The sequence below is a fragment of the Aplysia californica genome, unplaced genomic scaffold (genome assembly GCF_000002075.1).
Source record: "Aplysia californica isolate F4 #8 unplaced genomic scaffold, AplCal3.0 scaffold00473, whole genome shotgun sequence".
In the NCBI taxonomy this organism is placed as follows: domain Eukaryota; kingdom Metazoa; phylum Mollusca; class Gastropoda; order Aplysiida; family Aplysiidae; genus Aplysia; species Aplysia californica.
In genome coordinates, this window is record NW_004797743.1 from 279,605 (window position 1) to 305,990 (window position 26,386).

At 37.8% G+C, this 26,386-nt stretch overlaps 1 protein-coding gene across 1 annotated transcript in view; it reads right to left on the minus strand.

Moving 5' to 3' along the window:
* Nucleotides 1-11,788: 11,788 nt before the first annotated feature.
* LOC101847895 (actin cytoskeleton-regulatory complex protein pan1) overlaps nt 11,789-26,386 on the minus strand; it is a 34,701-nt gene continuing 20,103 nt past the window's right edge. Inside the window, exons 11-15 of the mRNA XM_035971631.1 lie at nt 25,437-25,613; nt 23,578-23,763; nt 21,019-21,099; nt 19,368-19,564; nt 11,789-17,492 (exon numbers count right to left, since the gene is read on the minus strand). Coding sequence (XP_035827524.1) covers nt 17,486-17,492; nt 19,368-19,564; nt 21,019-21,099; nt 23,578-23,763; nt 25,437-25,613 — 648 coding nt within the window. The 3' untranslated portion in view covers nt 11,789-17,485. The remainder of the gene's footprint in view (nt 17,493-19,367; nt 19,565-21,018; nt 21,100-23,577; nt 23,764-25,436; nt 25,614-26,386) is intronic.

Here is a 26,386-nt window from a genome sequence, read left to right on the forward strand (position 1 = left end):
TCGCACGCAGGAAACACGGGTTCGATTCAAGTGTGAGGAGATTTTTTCAACGAGTATAACGGTCTTTCTGCTGGGATGGTGAATCCCTCTCAGGCCGGGTTGGTCCTGACAGTGACAGGCAGTGCGAGAAGCCCACCTCCTAAATGGTCTAATGTGTGTCGATGGGGGCAGAAAAAACAACTAGATGTACACAAAAAGAATAGCAAGATCCTTATTTAAGGCGGCTTCAAGAGCAACGAACTCATACGTCAGCAAGCCAATGTCTTGTACGTAAGTCAGAAGACTGTCTGATGACTCTAAATAAGATTTCCTGCAGCCAAGCCAGCAATGTTTGTATATTATATACATGTATTATGTTGTGTGTATATATATATATATATATATATATATATATATATATATATATATATATATATATATATATGTGTGTGTGTGTGTGTGTGTGTGTGTGTGTGTGTGTGTGTGTGTGTGTGTGTGTGTGTGTGTGTGTGTGTGTGTGTGTGTATAGTTTATATATACATATATGTTATAAATCCTTTCCAGTGGGCTCCACAAAGTGCGCCGATTTTTTTGTACAGACGATGGGGAAGGTGGAGGAAAGGGGAGGGGAATTGGGGGGGGGGGGGGGGGGGAGAAGTTTATTTAAAGTAAGATTTTACTGCACTTGCCACACAATTTGGTCACACAAGTGCTGAGTAACAATCATGCAGTAACACGCATGAAAAATGAAGGGACGTAAGGAAGATTGGTGTTTGATCATTGATAGGAAACAAGAGCACCAATCAACTTTTAGTTTTAGTAAGAGTTTTTCGGCACTTGCAACACAATGAGGTCATATAAGTGCCGAAGATTAGAGGTGTTACAAGAGAGTAACAAACACTAAAAAGAAGGAGGAGAGATCAGGATGATATATGTTTGATAGGAAAGAAGGAGCAAACCACACCAGAGCACCTGCCAACCACCCATCAATAACCCACGAAGAAAAAGGAGGAAGAGAAAGAGAAGGAGAATGGAAGAATGGAGAACAGGAGAATGAAAGGAGAATGAAAGGAGAACGAAAGGAGAACGAGGAGAAGTGAGGGAGAGGAGAGGGGAAACAAAGAGTAAATGAAAAAGATAATCCATTGATTCGGAATAAATGATTCAAAAAGTACTTGGATATAATTTAATATAAGTGAACAAACAATGCTGTATTCTACAAAAAAGTAAAAGCAGTTTACGAAGCAATTCTACCTGCCTAGAAACAAAAGGACACGAAGCCTCAGCAATACGGGATCTTCACAGATTTTTATTGCTGTTCTCAAAACACAACAACAACTACAAAAGCTTTGACATTTTAAAAAATTAAACGTGGAGATTTTGCCCCAATACCAGCTCAGTGCCATTTTACTTGTAAAAGTAATAGCAAAATCGTTGCTTTGTACGTTAATAACATGTGCGGTGCGCAAGTGAGAATAATCATTGGTTGGTCCGATACTATGAAACTGCAAATTCAGCTGATTCAAGTAGGAGTCTGATAAAGAATATCATGTGACAAGTGAACGATATGTAAACACAAACACACATACATGCACACACACTCATGTATAGACATACGTACACGCCTACATACACACAGACACACACACACACACACACACACACAGACACACACACACACATACATACACACACAAATTCTGAGTGGCTGCACAGTAAAGGAGGAGGGGGGGGGGGGGGGGTGATGAAGAGGTGGAATCAGGCGCTCGTCAATTTTTCGGCATATGGAGTTATTGGTATCATCTGAATTTTTTTCATTTGCCTTGCTTTCGATTTTTGAAAAATCCATCTATCTTGAATAGAAGTCGAGACATTTGCGATTGAAAGAGGTGAAGTTTCAGAAATAAAATTAGAGAGAAAATGGAAGCAAAAATTTGGTGACTTCCATAGCTCAAGAACCTTGAAAACTGCAAATTTACGTTTTCTCTGCCTTTTTAATCAATCTTTTTCCATAAAATCCTCACATGGACAGATGTGTTTTTGAAGGAACATAAGACAAGGTGTTGAACCTAAAAACAAATATTCGAAAAAAATTGCCAAACTGGGCGAAAACGCAGATTTCTTGGGTTTCGTTTACTTTACTAGACCTAAGACCAGCGCCTGATTTCACACGATGCTTCGTACACACACTGTGTGTATGTCTGCGCGTGTGTGCCTGGGTTGTTTACTGTAGTTTACATGCATGCGAGTTTGTGTCTGTGTGTTAGTAGCAAAGAGATTACAATACACAACAAGACAATGTATTGTACATTGTACAGAACATGACATCCAGTCAGACATTTGAGAATGTTACAAAAATAACAACAGTAAGTGCGAGTAAATAAAACTTCAAGTACCTAATTAGGTAAAGAATGAATGGACATGGACATATAGAATAGAGTGTTAGCATAATACATGTATCACTCTGACATTTTGTTTCTGAGAAAGATATTGAGGTACAGCTGTATATAAAATAGATTTATTTGTAGCCCCAAAATCATATAAATCTGTGAGAATAAAACCAATCAAAATCTGAAAGAGAATAATGGTTAAAAGTTGAAATACATATTATCTCTGCAAAGAGGGACAGAGGCAAAGTACCAGGTGACCAGAAAAAAGAGTTTGTCCAAACGAACGCAGATAAAACCGTTATGAACAAAGGTACGAACACCAAAGTAAGTTGCAGAAACATGAAACATCCATCCAGATTTGTTATGTATTGATATCAATATAGAATATGACCGCCACAATCAAAGTTACAAGATACCTTCCAGATACCCCCAATTTCTAGTAAAACACGTTCTGACACGATGAGTGAAATCGGCAAATACTCGTTGACATGACACTGCTAAGGTAAAATCTCTCCTGTGCCCTTCGTGATGGTTCCTCTCAAGTATTGGATACTTTATAAGATTTCCCAACACACCATGTCGTTCAAACATACTCCCAAATGGTGAAAGTCCAGGGGACTCAGGTCTAGATTGTTGGGGTCGAGTAGTGCTCAGTCGGACCGACCGTTGTGTAATAATGGCTATTGACAGTTCAGAACAGCTCTGGCGTCTTGAGGAGCAGCCCTACCTTGCTGGAAGTGTTGGTTCTTTCTCCCTTCATCATCAACAAATTAAAGCCCAAAGCTACGCCAGAGCCATGATACGATGACGAGGTACTGGTCACTGAATCACGGACCATCTTAACCTTTTCAAGAGTGTGAAGAGTGTGTTAATTTTACAGGCTGCCTTCCGTGTGTTACTCGCAGCTTAGAATTCAACTTCCTATTTTCTATAGACCAAAACCTCTCCAAATTTGAAGCCAGTTGCAAAATGGACGTATCGCTAGGAAAAGTATGGTTGTTACAGATATATCTATTAGTGCTGGGCGGCTAGGTTCCCGACTATTGAAAGCTAGGAATCGTCGGAATCGACTCCGAACCCAATTACTTACTTTCTAAAGATGTGATTTTTTTCCGGTGGTTTCCATGGTTGGCTCCGAACATCTTCAGGATTTAGGTTAACCTTGATTTCGGAACACTACGAAGCATCAACTTTTATTTTTCAAAAATACATTCATTAAAAAAAGAAATTTTTAATGATAAAACCGCTGGTTTACGTAAAAAGGAGAAGGAACTTTACATCCGTAGTATTAATCGTGGGAATCGGTTCCGGAATCGACTCTTCGCCCAGCTCTAATATCTATCCCGTATTCCCGAGCAAATAATGCACAGGGCGATTAGCGAGATTTTGTTTTCTGATACATCTAAACTCAACAAAAAACCTGTAAAATGCTTTATCATCCTTCTTTTGTGCAACGGTAATTACAGTGTAATTTTTTTTAAAAACAACATCATCCGGATGTATGTTTTATCTTCCGGTCAGTTTTGGTGTCAATTGAGTCATAAGCAAAAAAGTTATTAACATTTCTTTGAACAAACTTTTTTCTGGTCAGCTGGTATATGAACATTAAAATTCAATTCCATGCCTTTTATTCTTAAATTTCAATTTCATTGGCTATTTTATTTAGGCGGTTTTGATTTTTTGTCACATGAATTTTATTTGAGTGTACACATTGATTAAAAGGGAATACCTTTAACTTTGAAACAGTAAATTGCACATTTTTGCAAAATGATTTGAAAACATTAAATGCCACTATTTAAAATGCACGAACACTAAATAATACACTGATTAACCTTTGCACCTCTCATTGTTTTTCCTCTCCCTCTTTCTGCTTTCCCACTCCCCTTTGTTCTATCTGCTCTTCCCCCTTTCCTCACATTCTCATTTTCTGCCTCTTTTCCTCTTATCATCCTCCCCATCTTCATCTGCTCCTCAAATCTACATCTTTCTTTTCACCAACACTATTATTTTTCTGCTCCTCCTTTCATACTGGTTGTGTATATTAGTGTTAGTGGTGCGTGCATGTGTGTGTGTGTGTGTGTGTGTGTGTGTGTGTGTGTGTGTGTATGTGTGTGTGTGTGTGTGTGTGTGTGTGTGTGTGTGTGTGTGTGTGTGTGTGTGTGTGTGTGTGTGTGTGTGTGTGTGTGTGTGTGTGTGTGTGTGTGTCTGTGAGCTTGTAAGTATATAAGTAAGTGTGCGTTAGAAAACGTTTTCCTTAAACCTATACTATTTTAACTATGGGAGTTGGGTCATACAGGAGCTCAAACTGCCAGGTGCTCCAATTATTGGCCAAGCCCTAGTGACTCTTCCCCATCCCCCCCCCCAAAAAAAAAGAAACAAACAAACATATAATAATAAAATAATAATAATAACAATAATAACAACAACAATAATATTAATAATAATACAACAACAATGACGATAATAATAATAATAATAATAATAATGATGATGACGATAATAATAATTACAATAATAATAATAGTAATAATAATAATAATTGTAATAGATGAAGAAGAGGACAGCATTCCCACACTGGCAGCAAATTCTAAATTTAGAATCAATGTTCTCCAAAAGTGAAAAGTTCTGGCAAGGATAGAATTAGCGGATAAGCGATTAAGAATTCCTTTGACAGCAAAGGGGAAAGAAGTCGTAGGGCCTACACACTACACATACAAATTAATTGCACTTTGGATTGAGAGGTCAACAAACTAGTCATCCTTGAGATCTGGCGCAAGGAACTCATTTGAGTAAGAAAAAGAAAATACTGAATCAGTATCGCATTTAATTAACTACATTTCTTAAGTAAGTTTAGTTTTAGTAAGAGCTTTAAGCAAGGCACCTGTGACTCAAATAGCATTCTCTTCTGTGTCTTTTTTTTTCTTTTTAGTTTTTGGTACAGTAAGTGTTTTACGGCGCTCCCAACTGCCATGGTCATATGAGCGTGCCGCACACATTAACACAATTTCAGTTTTGTAGAAATTAATTTTGAATTTTGCTCGGGTGGCGGCTGAAGCCTACTCCCATCAATTTTAGGACCACCAAGGGATCTTTAAAGCGCAACTTGCACCCGGGACCTCCAAGATTTTTTTGCCCTTATCCGAGAAGGCTAGGTGTTAGATCTTACCTACCCTAAGATCAGGGGTGTGGCTGAAAGACAGAAATAAGAAGGAGCCAAGAAGTAGCAGGATCTACTGAATGAGATGCGAAAACCGTACCTCTAGAGCACAAGAGCCCCCCCCCCCCCCCCCCCCCCCCCTCAAATATAAGTGCCTAAGATTAGAGGTGTTATGACTGGAGAGTAATATAAAAAGAAAAGTAGAAGACATAAAAAAATAAATGTTTTATACGAAAGAAGGAGAAACCGCACAAGAGTATCCACCAACCACCACCAACACCATTGCTGATTCACAGAGTTTTTCCCCTATCTCGATGTAGTGGTGCTTCGCATTTCAACGTCCCTGTTCCGAAGACAGGAAACACTGTACAGTACAGATTTTATTGACTTTGTTCTTACAATATGAAATAGAACAATATGCTCACAACATGCAAAAACTTAAAGGCCATTAATAAAGATAATAAAGAGTGAATGAACAAGATGCAGCAAATCATGATGCTCATTGTGCCATTTACATTGTGGATCGGTACATTCGTTTCAGGTAAAAGAGAAAAGTTTCAAGTGTTTTTAAAATATCAGCAGCAATTGAATTTTGCGTTAATATAGTCCTTTTGAAAGACAATCTTAAAACAGTATGCATGATACAGCTTTGCTTAGGACGTAGACATAGAGAAAGTAGATAGCCCAAGTACTAAGTACCTCCTTTCAGATCTCGACTTCTTTACTATGCTTCAAAAGAGAGACATGGTCACTACGACTGGCATCAAAGAAGATGTAAGGGATATCTCACAAAAAAACAAACTATTTTATGGGTGTGATAAGGATATTTACATTTTAAAAGTGATATATTTATACCTACTTCCCCCTCCGCCTTCTATAATCAGTGAAGTTAAAGACACAAATATGAAAATTAAAGCTTTTCAGATCCTAACCTTCCAAAACTAAATGATATGAATATACATGTATGTAATTTGAGTTCAATTAAAACAAAACAGAGAAAGAACAGTTGACCGTGCTGCCCACTGAAAGGAGCCTCATAACCACAGTCTACAAAATCCTGAACAATGCTTTCATAGACAAGTGATCAGAAGGGACTCCCTTGGCAGGGAGCCCGCCACTGTTGTCCACCAAATACTGGTCAAGCAGCTGCAAAATGCCCACACAACCCAGCCTGTTGGCTGTGTAGAAAATATAGTCCAAGGTCATGTGCGTCCACCGGTCGTAGCTAGTCACAAGAGGCTCGGAACCCTGAGAGAGAGAGAGAGAGGGGGGGGGGGGGGATGACCGGATCTTGAACTGATTTGTGGACAAAACACGTCTGTTCTCACTTGCACCTAAAAAAAACCCTCACTTTTTACCCCCCCCCCCCCAAAAAAAAAAAACCCCAACAAAAAAACAACCAACAACCAAAAAAATTTAATTAAAAAACAAATATGTAAATAGATAATGAATGAATGAAAGAATAAATAAATGAATGAATGAATGAAAATTAAAAAGAAAGAAAAGGTAAGCGCTATCTGCTTTCAGGATTCTGTATCTCCTGCGGGTCATATTTCGTCCTGGAATAAGCATGTGAAGCAATCAAGATGCTTCGTTGTGGCCCTTCAAATCTGCCTAAAATCCCAGTCTGTTTAATAACCCGCCTCCTTTTTGTCTTCCAATGACCAGGTAATTTAAATTGGCAAATATTACTGTATATCAGACTTCAAAGCGCTACGCATGAGTGGTTAAGCACTTCGTCTGGGCACACAGAAGACCCGATTTCGACTCCCGCGAGTGGAGAAGTTTTTATCAAGTATCTCGGTCTTTCTACTCAAAAGCTGGACTCCTCTCAGTCTGGTTTGGCATTGACAGACAGGGTCGCAGCCTGCTTCCCAAATGATCTAAATAGTATTAAAGGGGACGTAAAATTTTTATTATTTTTTAAGTGTCATATCAGCGTATAACTTTTTGAAACTTTAGTTCACTGTTGTACTTTCGAGATAATAATAATAATAATGATAAAAAATGATAATGATGACAATAATAATACATAGTATTATTGCTGCGTATTTCCATTATGTGGAGAAAAAAATGCCCAACTCGAATTACAATTTTAAAAAGACATAACCAGCATATTCTGAATGAGTCAAGCTTTCTCTTCTGTGTCTTACAAAGACGACAATATTTCTTTTAGTTTTAAGTTTTAGTACCCGGTAAGAGAAAGAGTTTCACTGCACTTGGAACACAATAAAGTCATGTAAGTGCCAAAGATAAGAGGTGTCACAAGAGAAAAACAAACACGAACAAGAAGGAGGAGAAATAAGAATGATAGATGTTTGATAGGGAAGAAGGAGCAAACCGCAACAGAGCATCCATCAACCACTCACTCCCACACTTCTGATACAACAAATAATAAAGCATGGTAGGAGAGAGAAACCATTCACTTACCTGGCAATCTTGATATGCACTGTGCAGGTTGGGTAAACTGTGCTGAAATACCTTTGGTATGTGAGATATGAGTGCCCGACTCTGAAATTAAAAAAAATGTATATACATATATATATAATACTACAAGAAAAAAAAGAATTGCATGTTTAAGAAATTTTTTTAATAAGTGCATGACTAGTACCGTATAGACCTAGGTTATTTAAAAGGGAAAATCTCTGATTCTGATGTCCGTCTCCGGTAAGACTGAGCCAAAAGGGTGGAGAGCCTTAATCAACTCCCCAAAACAGCCAAGGTTCCAGAATGCCAGTCTGGGATTTGAACTTGAGCTATCTGCTCCTTAGTTTAGTTCAGCATGATACCAACTGAGCTAATGGATCTCCCACATAGTGCATAAAAATAAATATAAAATTAAAGAAATTCTGTTGTTGTTTTTTACACAAGCTGGTGAGCCCATCTTATGATTTGGTAAGGTATGGATTTTAAATGTATAATTTTCAATATTGTACTGTTATTTATAAGAACCAGGGTCTCCAATTTAACGCCCATTCCCTATAGGGCTTAAACAAGGGGCTCGACAGCCCTTAGTTTGCATAAAGAGAAGCATATATCGATACAAAAATGGCAAGGTATTGGTAGAAATAAGCAAAACGGACGGACATAAACACTTAAGGGAAAATAAAGAAGTAGGAGGGACTATAAGTGGCACCCTCCAACCACTCACAGAAGAGGCCTGAAAGTCTTCAAATAACATAGACTTAAGAACTCTGTTGAGGATTCGAACAAGGGTCACCCACACAGTAGCCTCTTGATAACGCTGCACCGATTGTTTGATTTTAAGTCAGCATCGGCATTTTGATATGTAGGTATGAATAAGAAGAGAGGAGGGGGTGCAAAAATGAGTGTTGTGGATATTTGTGTGTGTGTGTGTGTGTGTGTGTGTGTGTGTGTGTGTGTGTGTGTGTGTGTGTGTGTAGGGGTGGGGGTGACTTCCGCATGTCAAAGGGAGAGATACAAGAGTGAGAGAGAGAGAGAGAGAGAGAAGAGAGAGAGAGGCAGATAAATAGATAGATAGATAGATAGATAGATAGAGGGAGAGAGATAGGGGGGGTGGGAGGGGGTGAAAGAGAAAGAGAGGTGGACGGGACAGAGAGAGGAGGGAGAGAGAGGAAGGGGTGAAATATATATATATATATATAAAGAGAGAGAGAGAGAGAGAGAGAGAGAGAGAGAGACAGAGACAGAGAGGGAGAGAGAGAGAGAGAGAGAGAGAGAGAGATAGGCATGTGAGAGTTAAGAAGTTGGACCAACCAGTAGCACCCTCCAACCCTCATACCGGGTCTCAAAATTGAAAAATAAAGGACCATCTAAAGGTCAATAACTCGGTCATTTTTGGATCAATTTCAACAAAACTTTAACTTGGAACAAATGTAAATTTAACCAAGGGGAAGTTTGTTAACATGAAGAACATCAATGCTTGTGTTCAAGAAACATATAAAGTTTTAATAAGTTCAACCAAATTTGAGTAGACTGCAAAACTTTGCAACTTCTTGAAATTAAACAACATTGTGCATTGAAGAACAAATTTACATAAAATTGGCATTTCTAAATAAATTGCTGGAAGCTATTTGAATTGTATGTTCCAGGTGTTGACCATTTCTCTCCAGACAAGCCCGCATACGCTGCTGGAGAGTTTGAATAACCCCGTGGCATGTTTTGTTGTGTCGATTCTTTGGACTCCCTTTCCCTTGCAACACTGAGTTTCAACTGTATATGTGAGGCAGCGTGGTGGAATCAGGTTCTCGTCAAAATAATCAAAGTGAAGAAACTTGCATTTTTCCGCAGGTTTGTGAATTTTTATCAAATTTTGTTTTTTTGGCTCAACACCTTTAATGCCCATTAAAGAACTCATTTATGTGTTTGTTTTTCTGAAAAACGTTGATTAAGTATATTTTCAGTTACCACAGACTCTTAAGTAATGAAATAACTAATCTTTGGCGGCCATTTTTTCACTAATTTTGCCTCTGAAAACCGGTGCCCCCCACCTCCTTCTTTCGCAAATACATTGTATCTCGACTTGTATTCAAGATAAATGGATACTTTTTTCATCCAAATAAAGACTAGAGAACAAGCTTTAAGATAATACTAATAACTCTACATGCCCAAAAATTGACGAGAGCTTGATACCACCACGCTGCTTCACATATTATTAGTTTGTGGGGGGTTTTCCGGTACACTCTATCTAAAAAGCCTCAAACTCTAAGAAAGTAATTGAAGGGGTTCAAGTCGGGATAATTCATTTGTAAGCTTTCGGCTTTCTGCATTCCCCAAACTTTTATGGGCACTCCTGTACAATTGCGGTCCCGTCGGCACTAGATCACACTAGGCCTAGCACAGAGTACTGGATATCAACCAAATTTGACCTCATTCAATACTGATTTAATAAATTAAATAGTCGGTATCAATGTTTTATATTTTATCAGTAGATCTAGCCAACAAAATGAGCGGTAAAATTCCACTTGTTTTTAACAAGGCAGGAGGGGTTTCAGCTGACCTAAAAAAAACATGGGGGTTTTCAGAGGGGCATGCCCCCCCCCACCCCCTGAATTTGACTATGGTTTGATGTTTTGAAATTAGGTTTGATAGGCCTAGGCTATCTCTCTATATCGGCACACGCATCAAAGAGCAATCGTTCAGAACTAGAAGTAATCGTCCGTGGGGTCAAAACTAGTATCCCCAAACGGGACCGCAACTGTACAGGAGTGCCTCTATACAAGGGCCACTCATGCTGTGCGGGGTGTGGCCCCCACATCCTACTGGAACCAGGCCTCCTCAGCAAACAAAACACCTCCTTGGTAAGCATTTTCAAAACTCTCTCAGCACGATCAGATATGATATCCATCTGGTTGGATCTTATTTACTCGAAATTTCGTTAGATAAGTGCAAAGATGACAGGTTGCTGCTAAATAGGTCTCTCCTTTTTTTAGTGTGTTATGGCGCTCTCAAATGAATGAGGTCAAATGAGTGCGTAGGACACATTAAACATTTTCAGTTGGTAAGAAATTTTGAATTTTGCACGGGTGATGGCCGAAGCCTACTCTTATCAATTTTGGACCACCAACTTTCACACGGGACCTCCGAGATTTTTCACCCTTATCCGAGAGGGCTAGGTGTTAGATCTTACCTACCATAAGATATTGGGTATGGCTGAAAGACAGCAGTACGGGGCCAAGGAGTAGCAGTAGAAAAGCTGCAAGAAAGACACGGTGTACTAAAAGTGATATAATGATGTAGTCTTCAGTATCTGACAAAGCGAGGACAGACTTCCATCCCCTTCTGACGCAGCTTTACACCCACTTCTGTTTTAAACCACACTCGTCGCCAAGAAAGGCAGAGTGCCCCTTACATATATAATACAATGCATATTAGGAGGGTTTGCATGAACGACCAGCCAAATATGGTATGTACCCAGCTTATTAAAACAAGTTTGAAAGCACTTTGTTTCACACAATGTGTGATTATAGTAATAGTACATGGAAGCCAGCTATATAACATTGAATCACGAACGTCCTAGGAGCCTTACATCACAGAAAACACAGTTTAGTTTTAGGAGTTTTATGGCTTATGGCACTTGCGACACAATTAGGTGATACAAGTGCCAAAGATTAGAAGTGTTACAAGAGAATAAAAAACACAAAAAAGGAGGAGAGATGAGGACGATAGAAATTCGATAAGAAAGAAGGATCAAACCACACCAGAGCACCTGCCAATCACCCACACAGCAAACTTTAAAGCAGATAAAAACAATAAACTATGAAGGAAAAACTCCACCAAAGATGGCCATCAAATTGGAACTTTTATTTCAGAAAAAAATTTGATTTCATACACAATTTCATTTAACAGTGATATGAACTAGATCCAAATTCAACACAGCATCTTATAAAAAATACACAAGTATAATCGTTCCACAATTTAAGATGGTTACATTAAAAATTTGAGAAATGGATGGTACAATAAGCTAACTTCTTTCCCATATTTCATCTTCCATGGGTTGTGGTAACAAAGGAGGATATGACCAATGCACTGGCACTTTGTTTTGTATTTCCAGAACACAATTAACACAATAATCCGTTTAACCTCAGCCTCGTCTATGAGTCACATTAGTTTGGTGATGGGCACAGGACGTACCAGCATGACACAGCGTAGGGTAGCAACTCAAGCATCGAAACTCCAGAGTTTCGATGAAAATCACTTTTTTACACTTTCCAGAGCACCGGGAAGAAGCCCTGTAAAAATCTCAAGAGTTGTGGCGATTATTTTGGGAAAATGCACTTAAAATTGAAATTCCAGATTTTGTTGACACATGGTACAGAGTGGGGGAGAACAAAAAAAACAGCAGTCTTTCGTTCCTGCTGTCCAATCTGAAGAACCAGAGTAACAATAGTTGTGCTGCTACCCAACATATAGACTTGCGGAGGAACGTGGTGAAAACACATGGGACAATACAATAGTACACACTGTCTGGCTACGATGCAGAGATGGTCCTCTCGGACTTAGGTAAATATGTTATTAACGGTATTATGTTTGTAACAATGTATGTATCTGTACAATAACAGGAAGTCTATGGAAACGTACATAATTCAGGGTCATTGTGAAGGACTTTAATGGGACTTTGAAAGCTCCTCTCTGTAACAACATCCCAAAACAATATTGTATAACGCTGCCAACAAAAGGATAAAAGAAATTTTTAAAGGTGGGGGTGAGGGGGAAGGGAACAATAAAAAGAAGGAACATATAAGACACAATGTTTTAAAAATCAAGTTACCAAGAAAGAAAAATAAAGATGGGAAAAGTTTTTAAATTCTCGCCCTTCTATAGGAAAGAGCAAAAAAGTAAACTAAAGTTTAAGTCCCCATTTAGGATGGATGAAAAAAAAATGACCTCATGAAAAAAATGACCTAAAAAAATAAAGACTTCTAATAACCCTGGAATTTCCAAAAGCAAAAAAACTGAACTTACTTTTCACCACATCTATATGTAAAGTATTTCACGGGGACATGTACACATATTCAAGATGTGCTCATGACTGCTGGACACAGAAAAAACAATTCACTTGCCAGGAATGAGAAGCTGCCTTCCAAAGACGGACTACCTGAGAAAGATGACAAGCTTTGGACCTTTGACTGTTTGCCCTGCACAAGGGACTGTACATTAATAAACGGATGGTTTTGAAGCCCCGTTTACTGAAATGAACTGCACAAAATGTCCCTGTTTTTCCTAGACTTGGACATAATGGCTATATTTGCATGCATTGCTTCAGGCTTTCAGTAACTCATCTATGCTTAAACATGTGTTACTTAAGGCTAGAAAATATGCTACAAAGGGACCATGCCAAGCCCATGAACAGAAACAAAATAAAAGTATGTTTGTATCTAAACAGAAAACAAAACCAGCTCACCCAAAACAATCTTCCTAAATGTCGAGAAAAAAAAAAAGGCGAAATCCTATTCACTTCAAGGAATCTTAAAAACTCAGACTGAACCCGTAACACAATTAGATTGCTTCACAACAACAAAACCAGTTAGTCCTAAAAATTTTATCAAATTTAATTCAATTCTGTGATAAACGTGCATTCATTCACAACAAAACAATTACTGTTCTGGCTGTTACTTCATCAAACAATTATTTTAGTAGTCATCCATAGAAATTTCTCAAGACAGCACCGCGCCCATGAAATAAAAGATAAAAGGAGAAAGTTTCAAAACAACTCCCAGCACCATTTAGTCTTCATAATCAAAGAGACGGTACCGTTCCACTGTGCAGGGAATAAATGAAATACAGATTAAAAACAAGTGGTGCCACCCAAAAACGATCACCATTCCATCCATGTCACTGCAGAGACGTAAATAGAGTGCTCTTCGTTTCAATCCCAAGAGTCAATGTAAGGCATAACATTAAATAAAAGCATTTTGTTTCTGTGGCGGGTTCTGAAGGCCATCTGCTGGTGAAATTTCTAAAATCCATATACCCTTGACTAAATATAGAAACGATGATATATTTATATTAGTCAGACATCAAAGAATAAATTCAAGTAATTATTTATTATTAAGCACATGGCAACCAAGAAAACGCCCTGCATATTGGACAATTTCATCAAATTTCAAAAGCTATCTTTTCTCTTATTTTTCGTCCGTTGGCTTTAATTTTCAGTAAGTACAAACTACACAACACATATGTAATGAACAAATAACGCTAAATTTGTAATATTACGATTATGAAAATAATTATAGACTCTGAAAATATGTACTATGGACAATAGCAAACAACCTCGAAATTCCCAACACAAACACTGATTGTAACTTATTTTCTTACTATCTTCAAAAAAGCCTCCATTTCAGTAAAAGTCACCTATAGACGCATATTGTGTAAAACAATGAAGCCATTCAGATGAAAAATAATGGAGAAGATGTAATTTGAAGTCGGAAAAAAAAAAAATGAAGAGAATATTTAAAAACAAGACCCAAAATTGCAAATTATTTTTTAAGACCCATTTTTACATGACTTCTAAACATAATTGATAGAAATGGGAGCTTGAAACTTCAGGGGAAATGGATGTACGTTTCAAAAATGGAGAAAAAGAATTGCAAGGTCCAACCGGGTAAAAATGGGAGAAATATTACCTGCAGATGGCCTTAACCCCCACCCCTTCCAAATACTTCGGATAACAGAGAAGAGTGTGCTAACATTGAAATTCCTTCCAAAATAATTCAAATAAATTCAAACTTTTCAGCCAAAAGCAAGCCTCTTCTCAATATAAAATATCTTTCTGTAACACCTCTAGATTTAGAAATATGTTTCATAAAATGTATGGACTTTTGCAGCTTTCGAGTTTTTGGCACAAAAACAACACCCATCCAGCACAGATGACACAAGTTAACCTTATATAGTATAAAGAAAGTAGGTAAAGAAATAAACAGCAAAGATCAAAGTTACCCTAACAAAAAGAAGTTTTTTTCTGTACAATTAATATACCCCGTACGTAGTCCAATTGTGCCATATAACAAAGAAAAAAAAATGAAACACTGGTATTGCAATGAATAGATTTTGTGGCCTAAATAAGGCGACTTAGGAAAGCACCTGCGCAAACCCTGCAACCTGCTGAGGGATACTGAAACAGTCAAAAGCCATTGTTAAAGATCTGGGAAAGCAATGGCGCCACTGCCGAGGCTCAAAGGGTTGCAAGAAGACAGGAGTGATGGAAAGCAGCTTCGTAATGGCTCAATGAACTGTGACAGCATTAAAATAAAAAAATCTAACTGCTCACCAAATGTCTGATCACACAAGGAAAGGGTACTGAGCAATAAACCAATTAGTGAAAACCAATCCAAAAAAAAAAATCTGATGGAAATTCCTCTGAACTCTTAGTCATCTGCCATTTTTTAAACATTTTTATAGAAGCTTTTGCATGAATCCACGATAATTTTTTAGGGAAGCAGATTAATCAATAAAAGGCATTCAATATTTAAAACCCTTTTGACTGAACAAGTAAGAAATGTTTGCTTGTGTACCCTTTTTTTTTTCAGGCACACGAACAATGTTCACGTACTATACAAGAAAAATTACAACTATAATAATGATAACACAATCAATTTAAAGCTGATATTCTGGACCTCTCGCTTTCCATGTTTACAATTCTAAGAATTCTTCTAATAAAAAATGTCTCTGTCATAGACTATACAAACCAAAACAGACTCTATATATTTCTGACACTTATTCTTTTCTTTGCATTTTCTCATCACTTTACAGAGCTCAAATAATCCCATAAACTTTGCATCCTAAAGGTCAACCAAAAAAAGCACTTCTATTCTATACAGTACATTTAAGAGAGACCCTACTTCATTCTTTATGACCAAAACTTATGTGTACTTTATACAAGTCTACACTGAAAACTCTCTACCATCAGGCCTTTTCTATAATGCTGCTACACAGGCCTTGACGTGTCCCAAGCCAGGAAGTAGAATAGTCTTGGAAAGTAACAGTTTTGAGGAAGACCTCGAGGCATCCCTCCGCACATGGTCACTGACAAAAATGTCCAGCATGAGTCATCCACACACCCTATAACTAACAAGTTCATGACAGACCACAGCAAATGGTGAAACTGAACTTCTACCAAAAGTCGCCTGACTAGAGGGAACGTTTCAATACATATGAGACAACATAGCTTAAATGAGAAGTGCACGCTACGAGAAAATACTTACAGAGGATACTTAGAGGGGATTATACAAAACAAACTGGCACAGGGTACAGAACATGCCTGACACTAAAATAACCACTAACATTGAAAAATGTATGTGCTTAATGGTGGTGAAGTTATAGGTGAAGTTGACTATTTGAATGAACCCTCATTTCCCTGTATACTTATGAGATCATTTACAGAAATGCAACATGGTATGGCTATGTCTCTCAATTCTGTGCTCATCTTTCAAAAAGCATAGGCGGGCTACAGCAGATATTGGATGAGGCGCAATCTGCGTATGCAAAAAGCCCATTCCCAGTTTCCACTTTTAGTCACTTTTTAAAAATCTGACTAGCATGGACAAAAGGAAAAACAAATTCCACAGGAACCCTCAAACGCTTAGGGAAATCGGCACAAAACAATCTTTTTCACGAAAAACATGTCAAGAGAGCCTGGTTTTATCAAAAGATTTTTAAAAATAAGAAACGTTGACAGAAAAAAACCCCAACAAAACAAAAAAAACAACTTAAAGTCACTGAGCCATATCCCTCTACCTTCAGTACAAGGCTCTCAAACCATCCTCATGGTATTGCAAACTGCATATTCAATTATTCCGATGAAAACACTATTTCTTGCACAAAAACTGAGGAAACCAGGCCAGCTTTGTTATTGAGAGCTTGACAGACCATTACAAAGCCATATTCAAACCAAAAAACAAACAAACAAACAAACGAAAAAATAGGAGACTAGCCATCTTGGTCTAGACATCATGTTCTCCAGTCTCAAAGATACATAAACTTATTTTTACAACTCAAAAAGAATGAAAGAAAAATATGATTCATTCAAGTAGCGGCTTTTTGTGCACTGAATAAATTGTAGAATTTTCTGGTAAAACCTTCGATGATATCATTTTTGTGTGTGTGTGTGTGTGTTATATTTGTATCTTCCATCTCTATAAGTATGAGGAATTTTATACCAAAAATATCAGAATAACATGAAGCCAAATAGTTCAAGAGGGAAAGGGATGGCATAAAATACACGGGAAAAAACAAAACAATGTAAAAGAAAGAATCTTTTTGAAACAATCAAACTAAATTATAATCAAGTATATAAAATGCAGTGTGAGATGCTGGAACAAATATACAAATGTGTGACAGTAGAGCACTTTTGTTTCCTTTCGAGTCTGACATGTCAAGATGAAGAAACATTCTCCCCTTCCATCCCTTCAGCAGACAGTTTTGAGACAGGATGGGGGGCTTCACAAGGAACATGCTTGGACAATGGCTAAATGGCTGCTTAGTCCCTGTGGAGTGTGGGGAAAACAAAACAAAACAACATAAATTTTTAAGTAAGTAGACAGAAATCAGTCAAAAAGAAATAGTGAATGCAATGACAATGAAAAGTTCACATTTTCACAAGTAGTATTTTTTTAAAAACATAAAACACCATTCTGAAATGATAATGTAGCATTATCCATAGTAGGTAACTTATGTTACAAGTGTTACTTTTTCAAAGACCTAATCAGTACACAATATGCACAAACAGTTATACTCAATTTTACACAGAGTATGGATTTGTGATCAGAAGATATCTTGAAAGCTAATAGTATGTCAAAACAATATTTCACCATAACAGTGCACAACATAAAACCATTTTCCACTAAAACAGGTCTTTTTCAAAAGTTCTGCTTAGCACTGAATTCAACTCTCGGAGCATGAGCGCGACACGTACATCTTTTTTGGGGGGGGCAAGTGTTTTACAGAGCTCGCAACTGCATAAGGTCACATGAGCGCACGGGAAACACCAAATATTTTCAGAGGGTATGAAATTTTGAATTTTGCCGGGGTGGTGGCTGAAGCCTGCTCATCAATTTTACACCAACAACGGATCTATTCTTAAGCGAGCGCAAATTGCACACGCGACCTCCGAGATTTTTCGCCTTTGTCCGACAAGGCTAGGTGTACATCTTTCCTACAAGAAGATCAGGGGTGTGGCTGAAAAACGGCAGTAAGAAGGAGAAAAAGAGTTGCAGCTTCAATATCATAATATGGTCTAAATGTCATCCAAAAGAAGGAAGCCTCTTTGAGTATACATTGATTAACGTTCGAGAGATAATTTCCTATATGAAATAAGACTTTCTCAACCATTACCCTCTTGAGATTTGGACAAACTTCAACGCCTGTTTACAGCTGATTAGGTGATAGATCAGCAAGATAATTCGCATGCTACCCATTGAATCACATTCTGTCACTTAAAGTGAAACAAGGAAAAGGAGTAAAACTTTCCCATGATATCTCAGTTGTTTTTTTAAACTCATAGGTCATCACCATAACTGCAGTACAGTCAATATAAAACTCTTCCGCGGAATTATGCGAATTGTGTAGCCTCAGAAATTTTTTTTTTGCTTCTTATAAAATTTCATTAAGTACTGTCAAATCCATTTTAGTGACTACCTGCACAAAACAACCACCTGTACAAATGACCACTTGCCACATTCCCCCCCCCCCCCCCCCGAGTGCCTTTTCGGTTGTAACAATACCAACCAAGACGACCACCTGTCTAAGACCACCATTTGTCTCCTCCACAATGGGTAGTCATCTTGGATGGGTTTGACTGAGTACCTTATATATCTTATGCAAACTAAGACCGAATATGGAAACAAAGCAGTGAAATAGCAGGAGGAGGAGGCAGGGAGAATAGAGGAGGATCGAGGCAGCTATCTAGATTATATCATCACGTTTGCCATTTGCTTTTGAGCCTCTTCTTCATCGTTTTAGTAAGTTTTATGGCATTGCCGAAGATTAGAGGTGTTACTAGAGAGTAACAGACAAAAGAAAAGAAGGTGGAGAGATAAGGACAATAGCTATTTGACAGGAAAGAAGGTGCAGACCACACCACAGCACCCGCCAACCACCCCCCACAGGCCCATCTTCATCAAAACCTATTCCATGCAATTGCTATAACCAATAATCTACATGTGCAGAAATCTCCTTTATCAAAAGTAGAAAACAAAGCCTAGAATCAAGATAAGACATAAATGCAGGAGCGCAATTCATGACAAACAAAAGGAAATAAAGAATAGAAGGCAGTGAAAATTCTAGATGAGAAATCAGAAAAGAAAAGAACGTAAAACATTAAGATAATTTGAGCAAATAGCAGGCAAGGCGAGGCCACTTACTTGATTCTAAAGATAGACTTGAGTGAGAGGTGGTCAGAGGGTATGCCAGGAGAGGGGAGCCCCCGCACACTGTCCACCACGTGCTTGTCTAGCACCTCCAGGACACCCACAGTATCCAGGGAAGAGGCAGAGTGGAAAATGTAGTCCAAACATACATACGTATTTTTGTTGTACGAGGTCACCGTAGGTTCTTTACCCTGGAAAGAGATGTAGAGAAAAGTTAGCTCTGATACCTCTATAAACAGAATTTTTTTGTGGGGGGGTTCTTTTTTGTTAGATAGGAAGAGCAGAGCTCATTCACAGAAAAAGAACCATTGTGAATCTGCTGCCAATCCCTTTTATAGATTAAAACACTGATGATTTGGCTTATGCAATTCCTTCCAAGTTTTGTTTTCAGGGAGTCTGGATAACTCATATCAAGAAGTATGTCCCATGGATGGTAAACAGAGTGATACTTCTCCAGCCACTGATTCTGCAGTGACATAGTTCTTTTCTAGGTAACTTTATCCATCATTCTGTATCTTCATTCTCCACGCAGTCAAAGAACAGGTATAGTAATAATAATAATAATAAATAGCATTTGTATAGCGCATATCCCCGCTCAACAGCAGGCTCTATGCGCTTTATAGTACCTCATACATTTTGTCTTTCAGGATCTCAGAGTGAGGAAACCCACGATTAAAGAAAAAAAATATGACTAGAAACTATTTACATTTTGTTGAAAGCTCTTCGAACAATATGAAGTAGAGCAGATTCTCTTGCGAAGCAGGCCAAATAGAGATTCAATAATGCAAAGATTTATGCCAAAATTACATATTTTTTTCGGCCACAAGGGAAAATTGTTATGAATCTTTCTATGATCATTGGCAAAATGATAGTGAGTAGTTGATGAAGAGTGGAAAAAAAGAAAAGGTAAGGACTGAGGCACCAAGTGAAGGAGAAATTCTTGAAGCATATGGTTTGAAAAAAATTACGTTCAAATGCTCGACTGCTTAAAACATCATCGGAAAAAACTTTTTTGGCGTTTGAAAACTAGTGCTTACAATAATATATATATATATCGACGGTATCCGACAAAAACCGAAGTCCAAAATAAAGCCTACTTTTATTTTAGACTGAGGAGATCACATTTAAACCTTTCTGCATCATATCATAAAATAGAGCAAATTTATGGACTAAAAATACGGAATACAATAATTAGCCCAAAACACATTGGCTGTATATGCTTTCTGGTACACTTGACACTTGTACGCAGTTTGCTTGAAAGCAGTAATTTCGGTTGTACAGTTTGCGACTATTACCATCGAAAAGATATCGTAAACTGTGTGGGACAAGAAAAACATTCTTGCATTTAGACCTCACATTAACAAAAGACGCAGGGTAAAATTAACTGAAATGAGACTATTCCTATCCTGCCAAACAGAGCTGCTGCCAGGACCCACCAACATTCGTCAAAATCAAGAAAAGACATTTTTGAAATCTGCTTCAAGGGGGAAATTGTTTTAACTTGCATAGCTGCCAACTATTCAAAACCAAAAATACTTTATCCAGGAATCTAAAATATAAGGAAAAAAGACATATCTTAATCATCTAATCCTATTAGTGCTGAAACAATACAACAAGACCAAAAGCAATATCCAGTCTTACTTACCACTGCAGTCTCATAAGCACTTCTCAAGTTGGAAGAAGCATGCTGGAATGCCCTCCACAGATGGTTAATGATTGACCGGGACTAAAGGGAAAAAAGCAACCAAAAAAAAGGGACGTTAAATATGATAATACTGAAATGAAAGAATTGATATTTTAAAAGTAAACTTACTTAGCAAAGAAAAGAAAAATACAGCACTCAATACTGACAATGATTAAGTAGACAAAAGGTCACTTTCAAATATTTCAAGACTCAAGACAACCCTGAGAAGATCTCATGAAGCCTTTTCACACCAGAAAACACCAGAAGTTGCAGAGAGGGGAGGGAGGGGGAGTACATCACTACAGCATCCTAGGACCCATACACTTTGGCATTGTCCAGCACCATCCTAGCAATCTCGTTTTATTTATGTTCACACTTTAGTAGAAATTTTACTGCACTTTGTGATGTGTTTTTTAAAACATAATATAAGTGTACTATCTAGTCAATAGAAGATTCATTTGTTTAAAAAATCCCAAATTTACAACGGTCCCATCCAAATAATAAACTGATAAGAAAAGCAAAAAGGGTAAAAAATCTCACAAAAGCAAAAAAGCACAACTTCCCCCCAACAAACCAGCCAGTCTACTATGGCTGAAGTAAAAATAAACAAATAGCAGACTGCATACTTAGGTGTAAATTATGAGCAGCAGGGTGTGGTTATAACAGTAGTGCTGTTTACCTTATGTTTGCTAAAGTAACCTTCATGTGCTTTATTATTAGGCACAAATCAAACCAAACTGCATTTATAACAATACACACAGTGACACATTACATTCTGAGAAAGTTGTACAAGTATTAATACCACTGAGACAGCGGTCCCAACACCGAGTAAATAAAACAGCATACCTCCACAACAAAGCTAAAAGCTGGACTGACAAACTCATATCAAATTTCAAGAAGCGATGGCCAAAGTTTGTATTAACAATTATGTCAGAACAACAGTAATGGAAACACAGAACACTACCTCCTCTGACAAAAACAAGGAAGACAAATGAACATAGTCCGAATACTACAGATTTGTAGTTTTTTTTACACCAAAACAACCTTTCTTTCACGCACATTTTTTGCACTTGCAAAATAATACAACACAGTGCAAAACATTTTACACGTGAATCAAACAGATTTAAAATGTGCTTTGTAAAAGAAATTAAATATGTGCATGTTCATAAAACGGGGCAATAAGACAAAAAATGTTTTGAGTTTCAACAAGCAGTACCAAACCACACCAAACTTCTTCCCAGTAGAGGCCCAGCAGAGACCCATGCTACAGATGGTGAGAAGGTGAACTCCAATGTACAGCAAGCTAGCAACACTTAGCATGTCCAAACCTACAACTCAACAACAGTCCCCAAGTAATAATAATAATAGATAGCATTTGTATAGCGCAAATCCCCGCTCAACAGCAGGCTCTATGCGCTTTACACTATATTATTACCCCAGCAGACCATAGCACACTCCGAAACATTCTCAGCTTCCCGGGAAGCATACAGTGCAAGCAGCTGATTAAGCGCTCAAACACTAACATACTGACAAGATCTTTCGCTGTCTATAGCCGGGTACCCATTCCCACCTGGGTGAAGTGAGGAAAATTCGTGTAAAGTGCCTTTCCCAAGGACACAACGTCGGGTCCCTGACGGGATTCGAACCCTCGACCTTACGGTTGCGAGTCCGAGAGCCTAACCACTAGGCCACCGACGCCACTACATAACTGTTCTCACAAAGTACCTAAAACGTGTTCCTAATTTCAGTGAGTTAGTACAGTAAGCCATTGAAATCCAAAACACAGAGACAGACGCAAGGCTAATAACTCATACCATGCTGAAGTCTTTTCTACAAGGCCAATGTTCAGGAACAACAGCACAAAACGAAAAATGTTGCATCGCTTCCATCCAAAACGGGACTTTCGAAAAACTGAATATACGAGAAGCACTGGCGGTGTGCCCCCACACTGAAAGCAACAAACAATTAACACATCCTTTCTTTGGAGAGGCAAGGGGGAAGGGGGGGACCATTCTTTTTCGCAGTCATAAACAGGACTTTATAAGCGGGGCTATATACAAGGCAAAAGATCTTTCATTTCTATACAATCTATGAACAAGAATGTTTTACAACCCTTCAATACAAAAAAACACAATATTCACTTTAGAAACCATAACAGTGAACTATCTGGTTACTTTCTCACAAGCAAGAGGTGCTTATTAAAACTGGGCTCTCTGATTTCCCAGCTACAGATGTGTGATTTTGATGTCACATGAAAAGCGTTGAGTAAATTGCCGCCCTTGTGATAAGACTGACTAACCCCAGCTGAGTAAATTTTAAAGGAGAAGCAATAAACTTATTGTTTTCATTCCACAGCAAGGTGTGTCCAGAACATTTTAAGTTAAAATGGAAACGTGCCCTCAATAGATCATATGAAATGGATAATGTACTATCAGGTCGTAGATTCTTTTAAAATGTTGATATTTAGTGGGTAAGCCAGTCTTATCACAAGGGCAATGATAGCCCTGTTGAGCGACTTACAGATCCATCTGTGTTGTCCATGGTCTCCATAGCCTGGAGGTTGCGGATGTGAGCATCAGACAAGTAGCCCTCCTTTGCCAGCTGGTAGCCAGGGCTGGTCACCTCCGAGTTGAAATCCCCGCAGATGATGTGGGGATTGAGATCATTGCCAGCCTTTGAGACAAGCTCTTTAATGGCAGAGGCCACCTACAGAGCATAAGAAATATTTTAGCTACATTGCAAAGGGTTCATCAAAGGTTTACAAAAGCTGCAAATCAATTTTTTTTTTTTTAATTCAGTGTTAAAATAAAATCAGAAAACAAATAGAAAAATTAACTACTACTAATTATCACATCAATAAAATGTATAATTTTTATGTAAAGGTAAACCAACCCCAATACCTTTTGAAACAGAAATCCTATTATCCAAGCATTTCAGAAATAACATTGAAAATATATATCTCTATGACTTTTACTGCATGAAAATCACAGCAAATGCAATGAAAGGAAATTACAAATATGACAACATTAGGAGACAAGGTATGACCCTAGAAAATGTAGCAATAAATTAGCAAGGAAAATCTTTAAAATGGTTAGGGACTAATCTCAGTGTCCCAACACTTTAACACGTTAGTAGTTTCAACTTCAAAAAACAAAAACAATGAGTACAGTTAACTAGTGCCAATCAGGATTCGCCTGAAAGCATGGAAACGTGACTTTCAAAAGCAGTGATGAGTAATTCAATGTTAATTTCAAAAGAGAAACAATAAAATGCAACTCATAACAGAAGTCTCACCACTACTGCATTTATAGAGCAAGCTATCTAAAAAAAATGTAAACAAATAAACAAAAAAACAAAAAAACATCAATCAAGGAGAAATAAACAGAAAGAACTAAATTTGTGTTTAGATAAAGAGAAGCACATTGACACAATAGTGACCATTTAGTGCTGAGAAAAAGGTAAGAAAGACAGACAGAAACAACAAAAGAGGGAAAGTAAAGAAGTCGAACCCAACAGTGGATCCCACCAACCACCCGCAAATTATTTTTTAAACTAAGTAAACACAGTCTTGTTTGTTTGACTTTTTTGTTTTATGAAACATCAACACAGTAACAGTCATTACAAAATTGCCCGTGCAGGGATAAAAATCAAGCAGATGGCACTTTCACCACTCCAGTAATTAAAAACCTTAAGGAAATGATTAAGCAAGACAACAAGGTTAGGACAATGACAATATAGAGAGTCAGAAACAGCAGAGGGAAAGATAGAAGACCTACCAACGGCAGCCCCCAACCACCAGATATTAAAATTAGAAGTCTTGATTTGTGGAATGCTGTGCAAAATATTTTATACAATCACTTAAAACTAGCTGTAGAATTTATTGCTCAATGTAACACTCCATCACATGTCGCTTTTCATAATGGTGTATGGCGGAGTCTTACCCTATGTAGTCTTAATGAACAAATACATGTAAAATTTTTAAGCAAAATAGAAAGGGGAAAAAAACGTGGAAGATCGGTTATTACAAGATAAGAAAGTGTAAACGATCATAACTGAAACTAATCAATCGATTCCCTTCAAAAGTCCATCAGTGCACTCTGGATCACATAACAGTGAAGTAGAAAAACAAAGTTTGATGGAGTACTTAGAATAAAGGAAGACAGAGACGATGTATTGCTTAATTACACAAACTGTTCACTTAGATTGTTTCAGCCTATGGCACAACTGTGTACCTAGGGGAATAACTAAGAGGTCTGACCCAGCAAACAGAAAGAAGACAGTGCTGCTTTTATCTGCCTTACATTCTCACATGAAAGCACAAAAGAAACAAAAGAAGAACCCCTACTTCAGGATTTCGTGCAAGCAAGCACATCATTTACCTGAACACACTGGACATCTGGTGCTGCCAGATCATAAACCACGTGGATGTTGCAGATGGTGACGGTCTTGCCCGTCTTCTTGCAGGTCAACCGGGAGAGTAAGATAACATCAGCCCTGTCCAGGTACTTTTTGGCGGCCCTAGCCACCTCCTCACTCAGGCCAGCTGTTTCCACTTCCTGGGATGATGATAATGATAATAATAATAATATTATTATTAATAATAATAACAATAATGATAAACAGTTTGTCCATCAATGTATGACGATGAACAATGCATGTGTAGAGGGAGAATATTTCTCAAGCGATGTAAAAAAAAAACCCGTGGTCTTCTTAAATATGCCAGGCTTCTTTGAACCACCTTGAAAACAAAGGATAGAAGTACACAAAAGCAAACTATTCACATACACAAAATGACCAGTGTGTACAATGTATGTCTCTGAATATTCAAAGAAATACGGCCAAAACCAAATCTACTTATTAGATTGGAAAAAAAAACCCAACACACAACTAGGCAATGAAAGGTCTTGCTGTGTAGAAAGATTGCAAAAGGGGGATAACAATGGAATAGGGATTAAAAAGAGGAGCCTATGCTCTACTTTCATTTCTCCATTTTAAAATCACTATTAACCACTAAATATCTAGTTCTCTTAAACACCCTGGAGAAATAAAGAGAGATTGACAGCTACAAAACAATAGTGCGTGTGTGTGCGTGTACATGTGGGTGTGTTTTTACACTGGGTATCAGGGAATGGAATGGGATTAGGGCTAGAAAGTTTTGTAAAAGGTAAAAAATTGTTAAACATTCAAGCTGTAAAAAAGACAAAGAAAGAATTTAATCAGGGACCCATGGTTTGTTTATGCTAACAGATAACTAAAATTTGAGCACAGAGAGGATCACACAATTAGACCCACAAAATAAACACACCACACATTTATTTGCACACAAAAT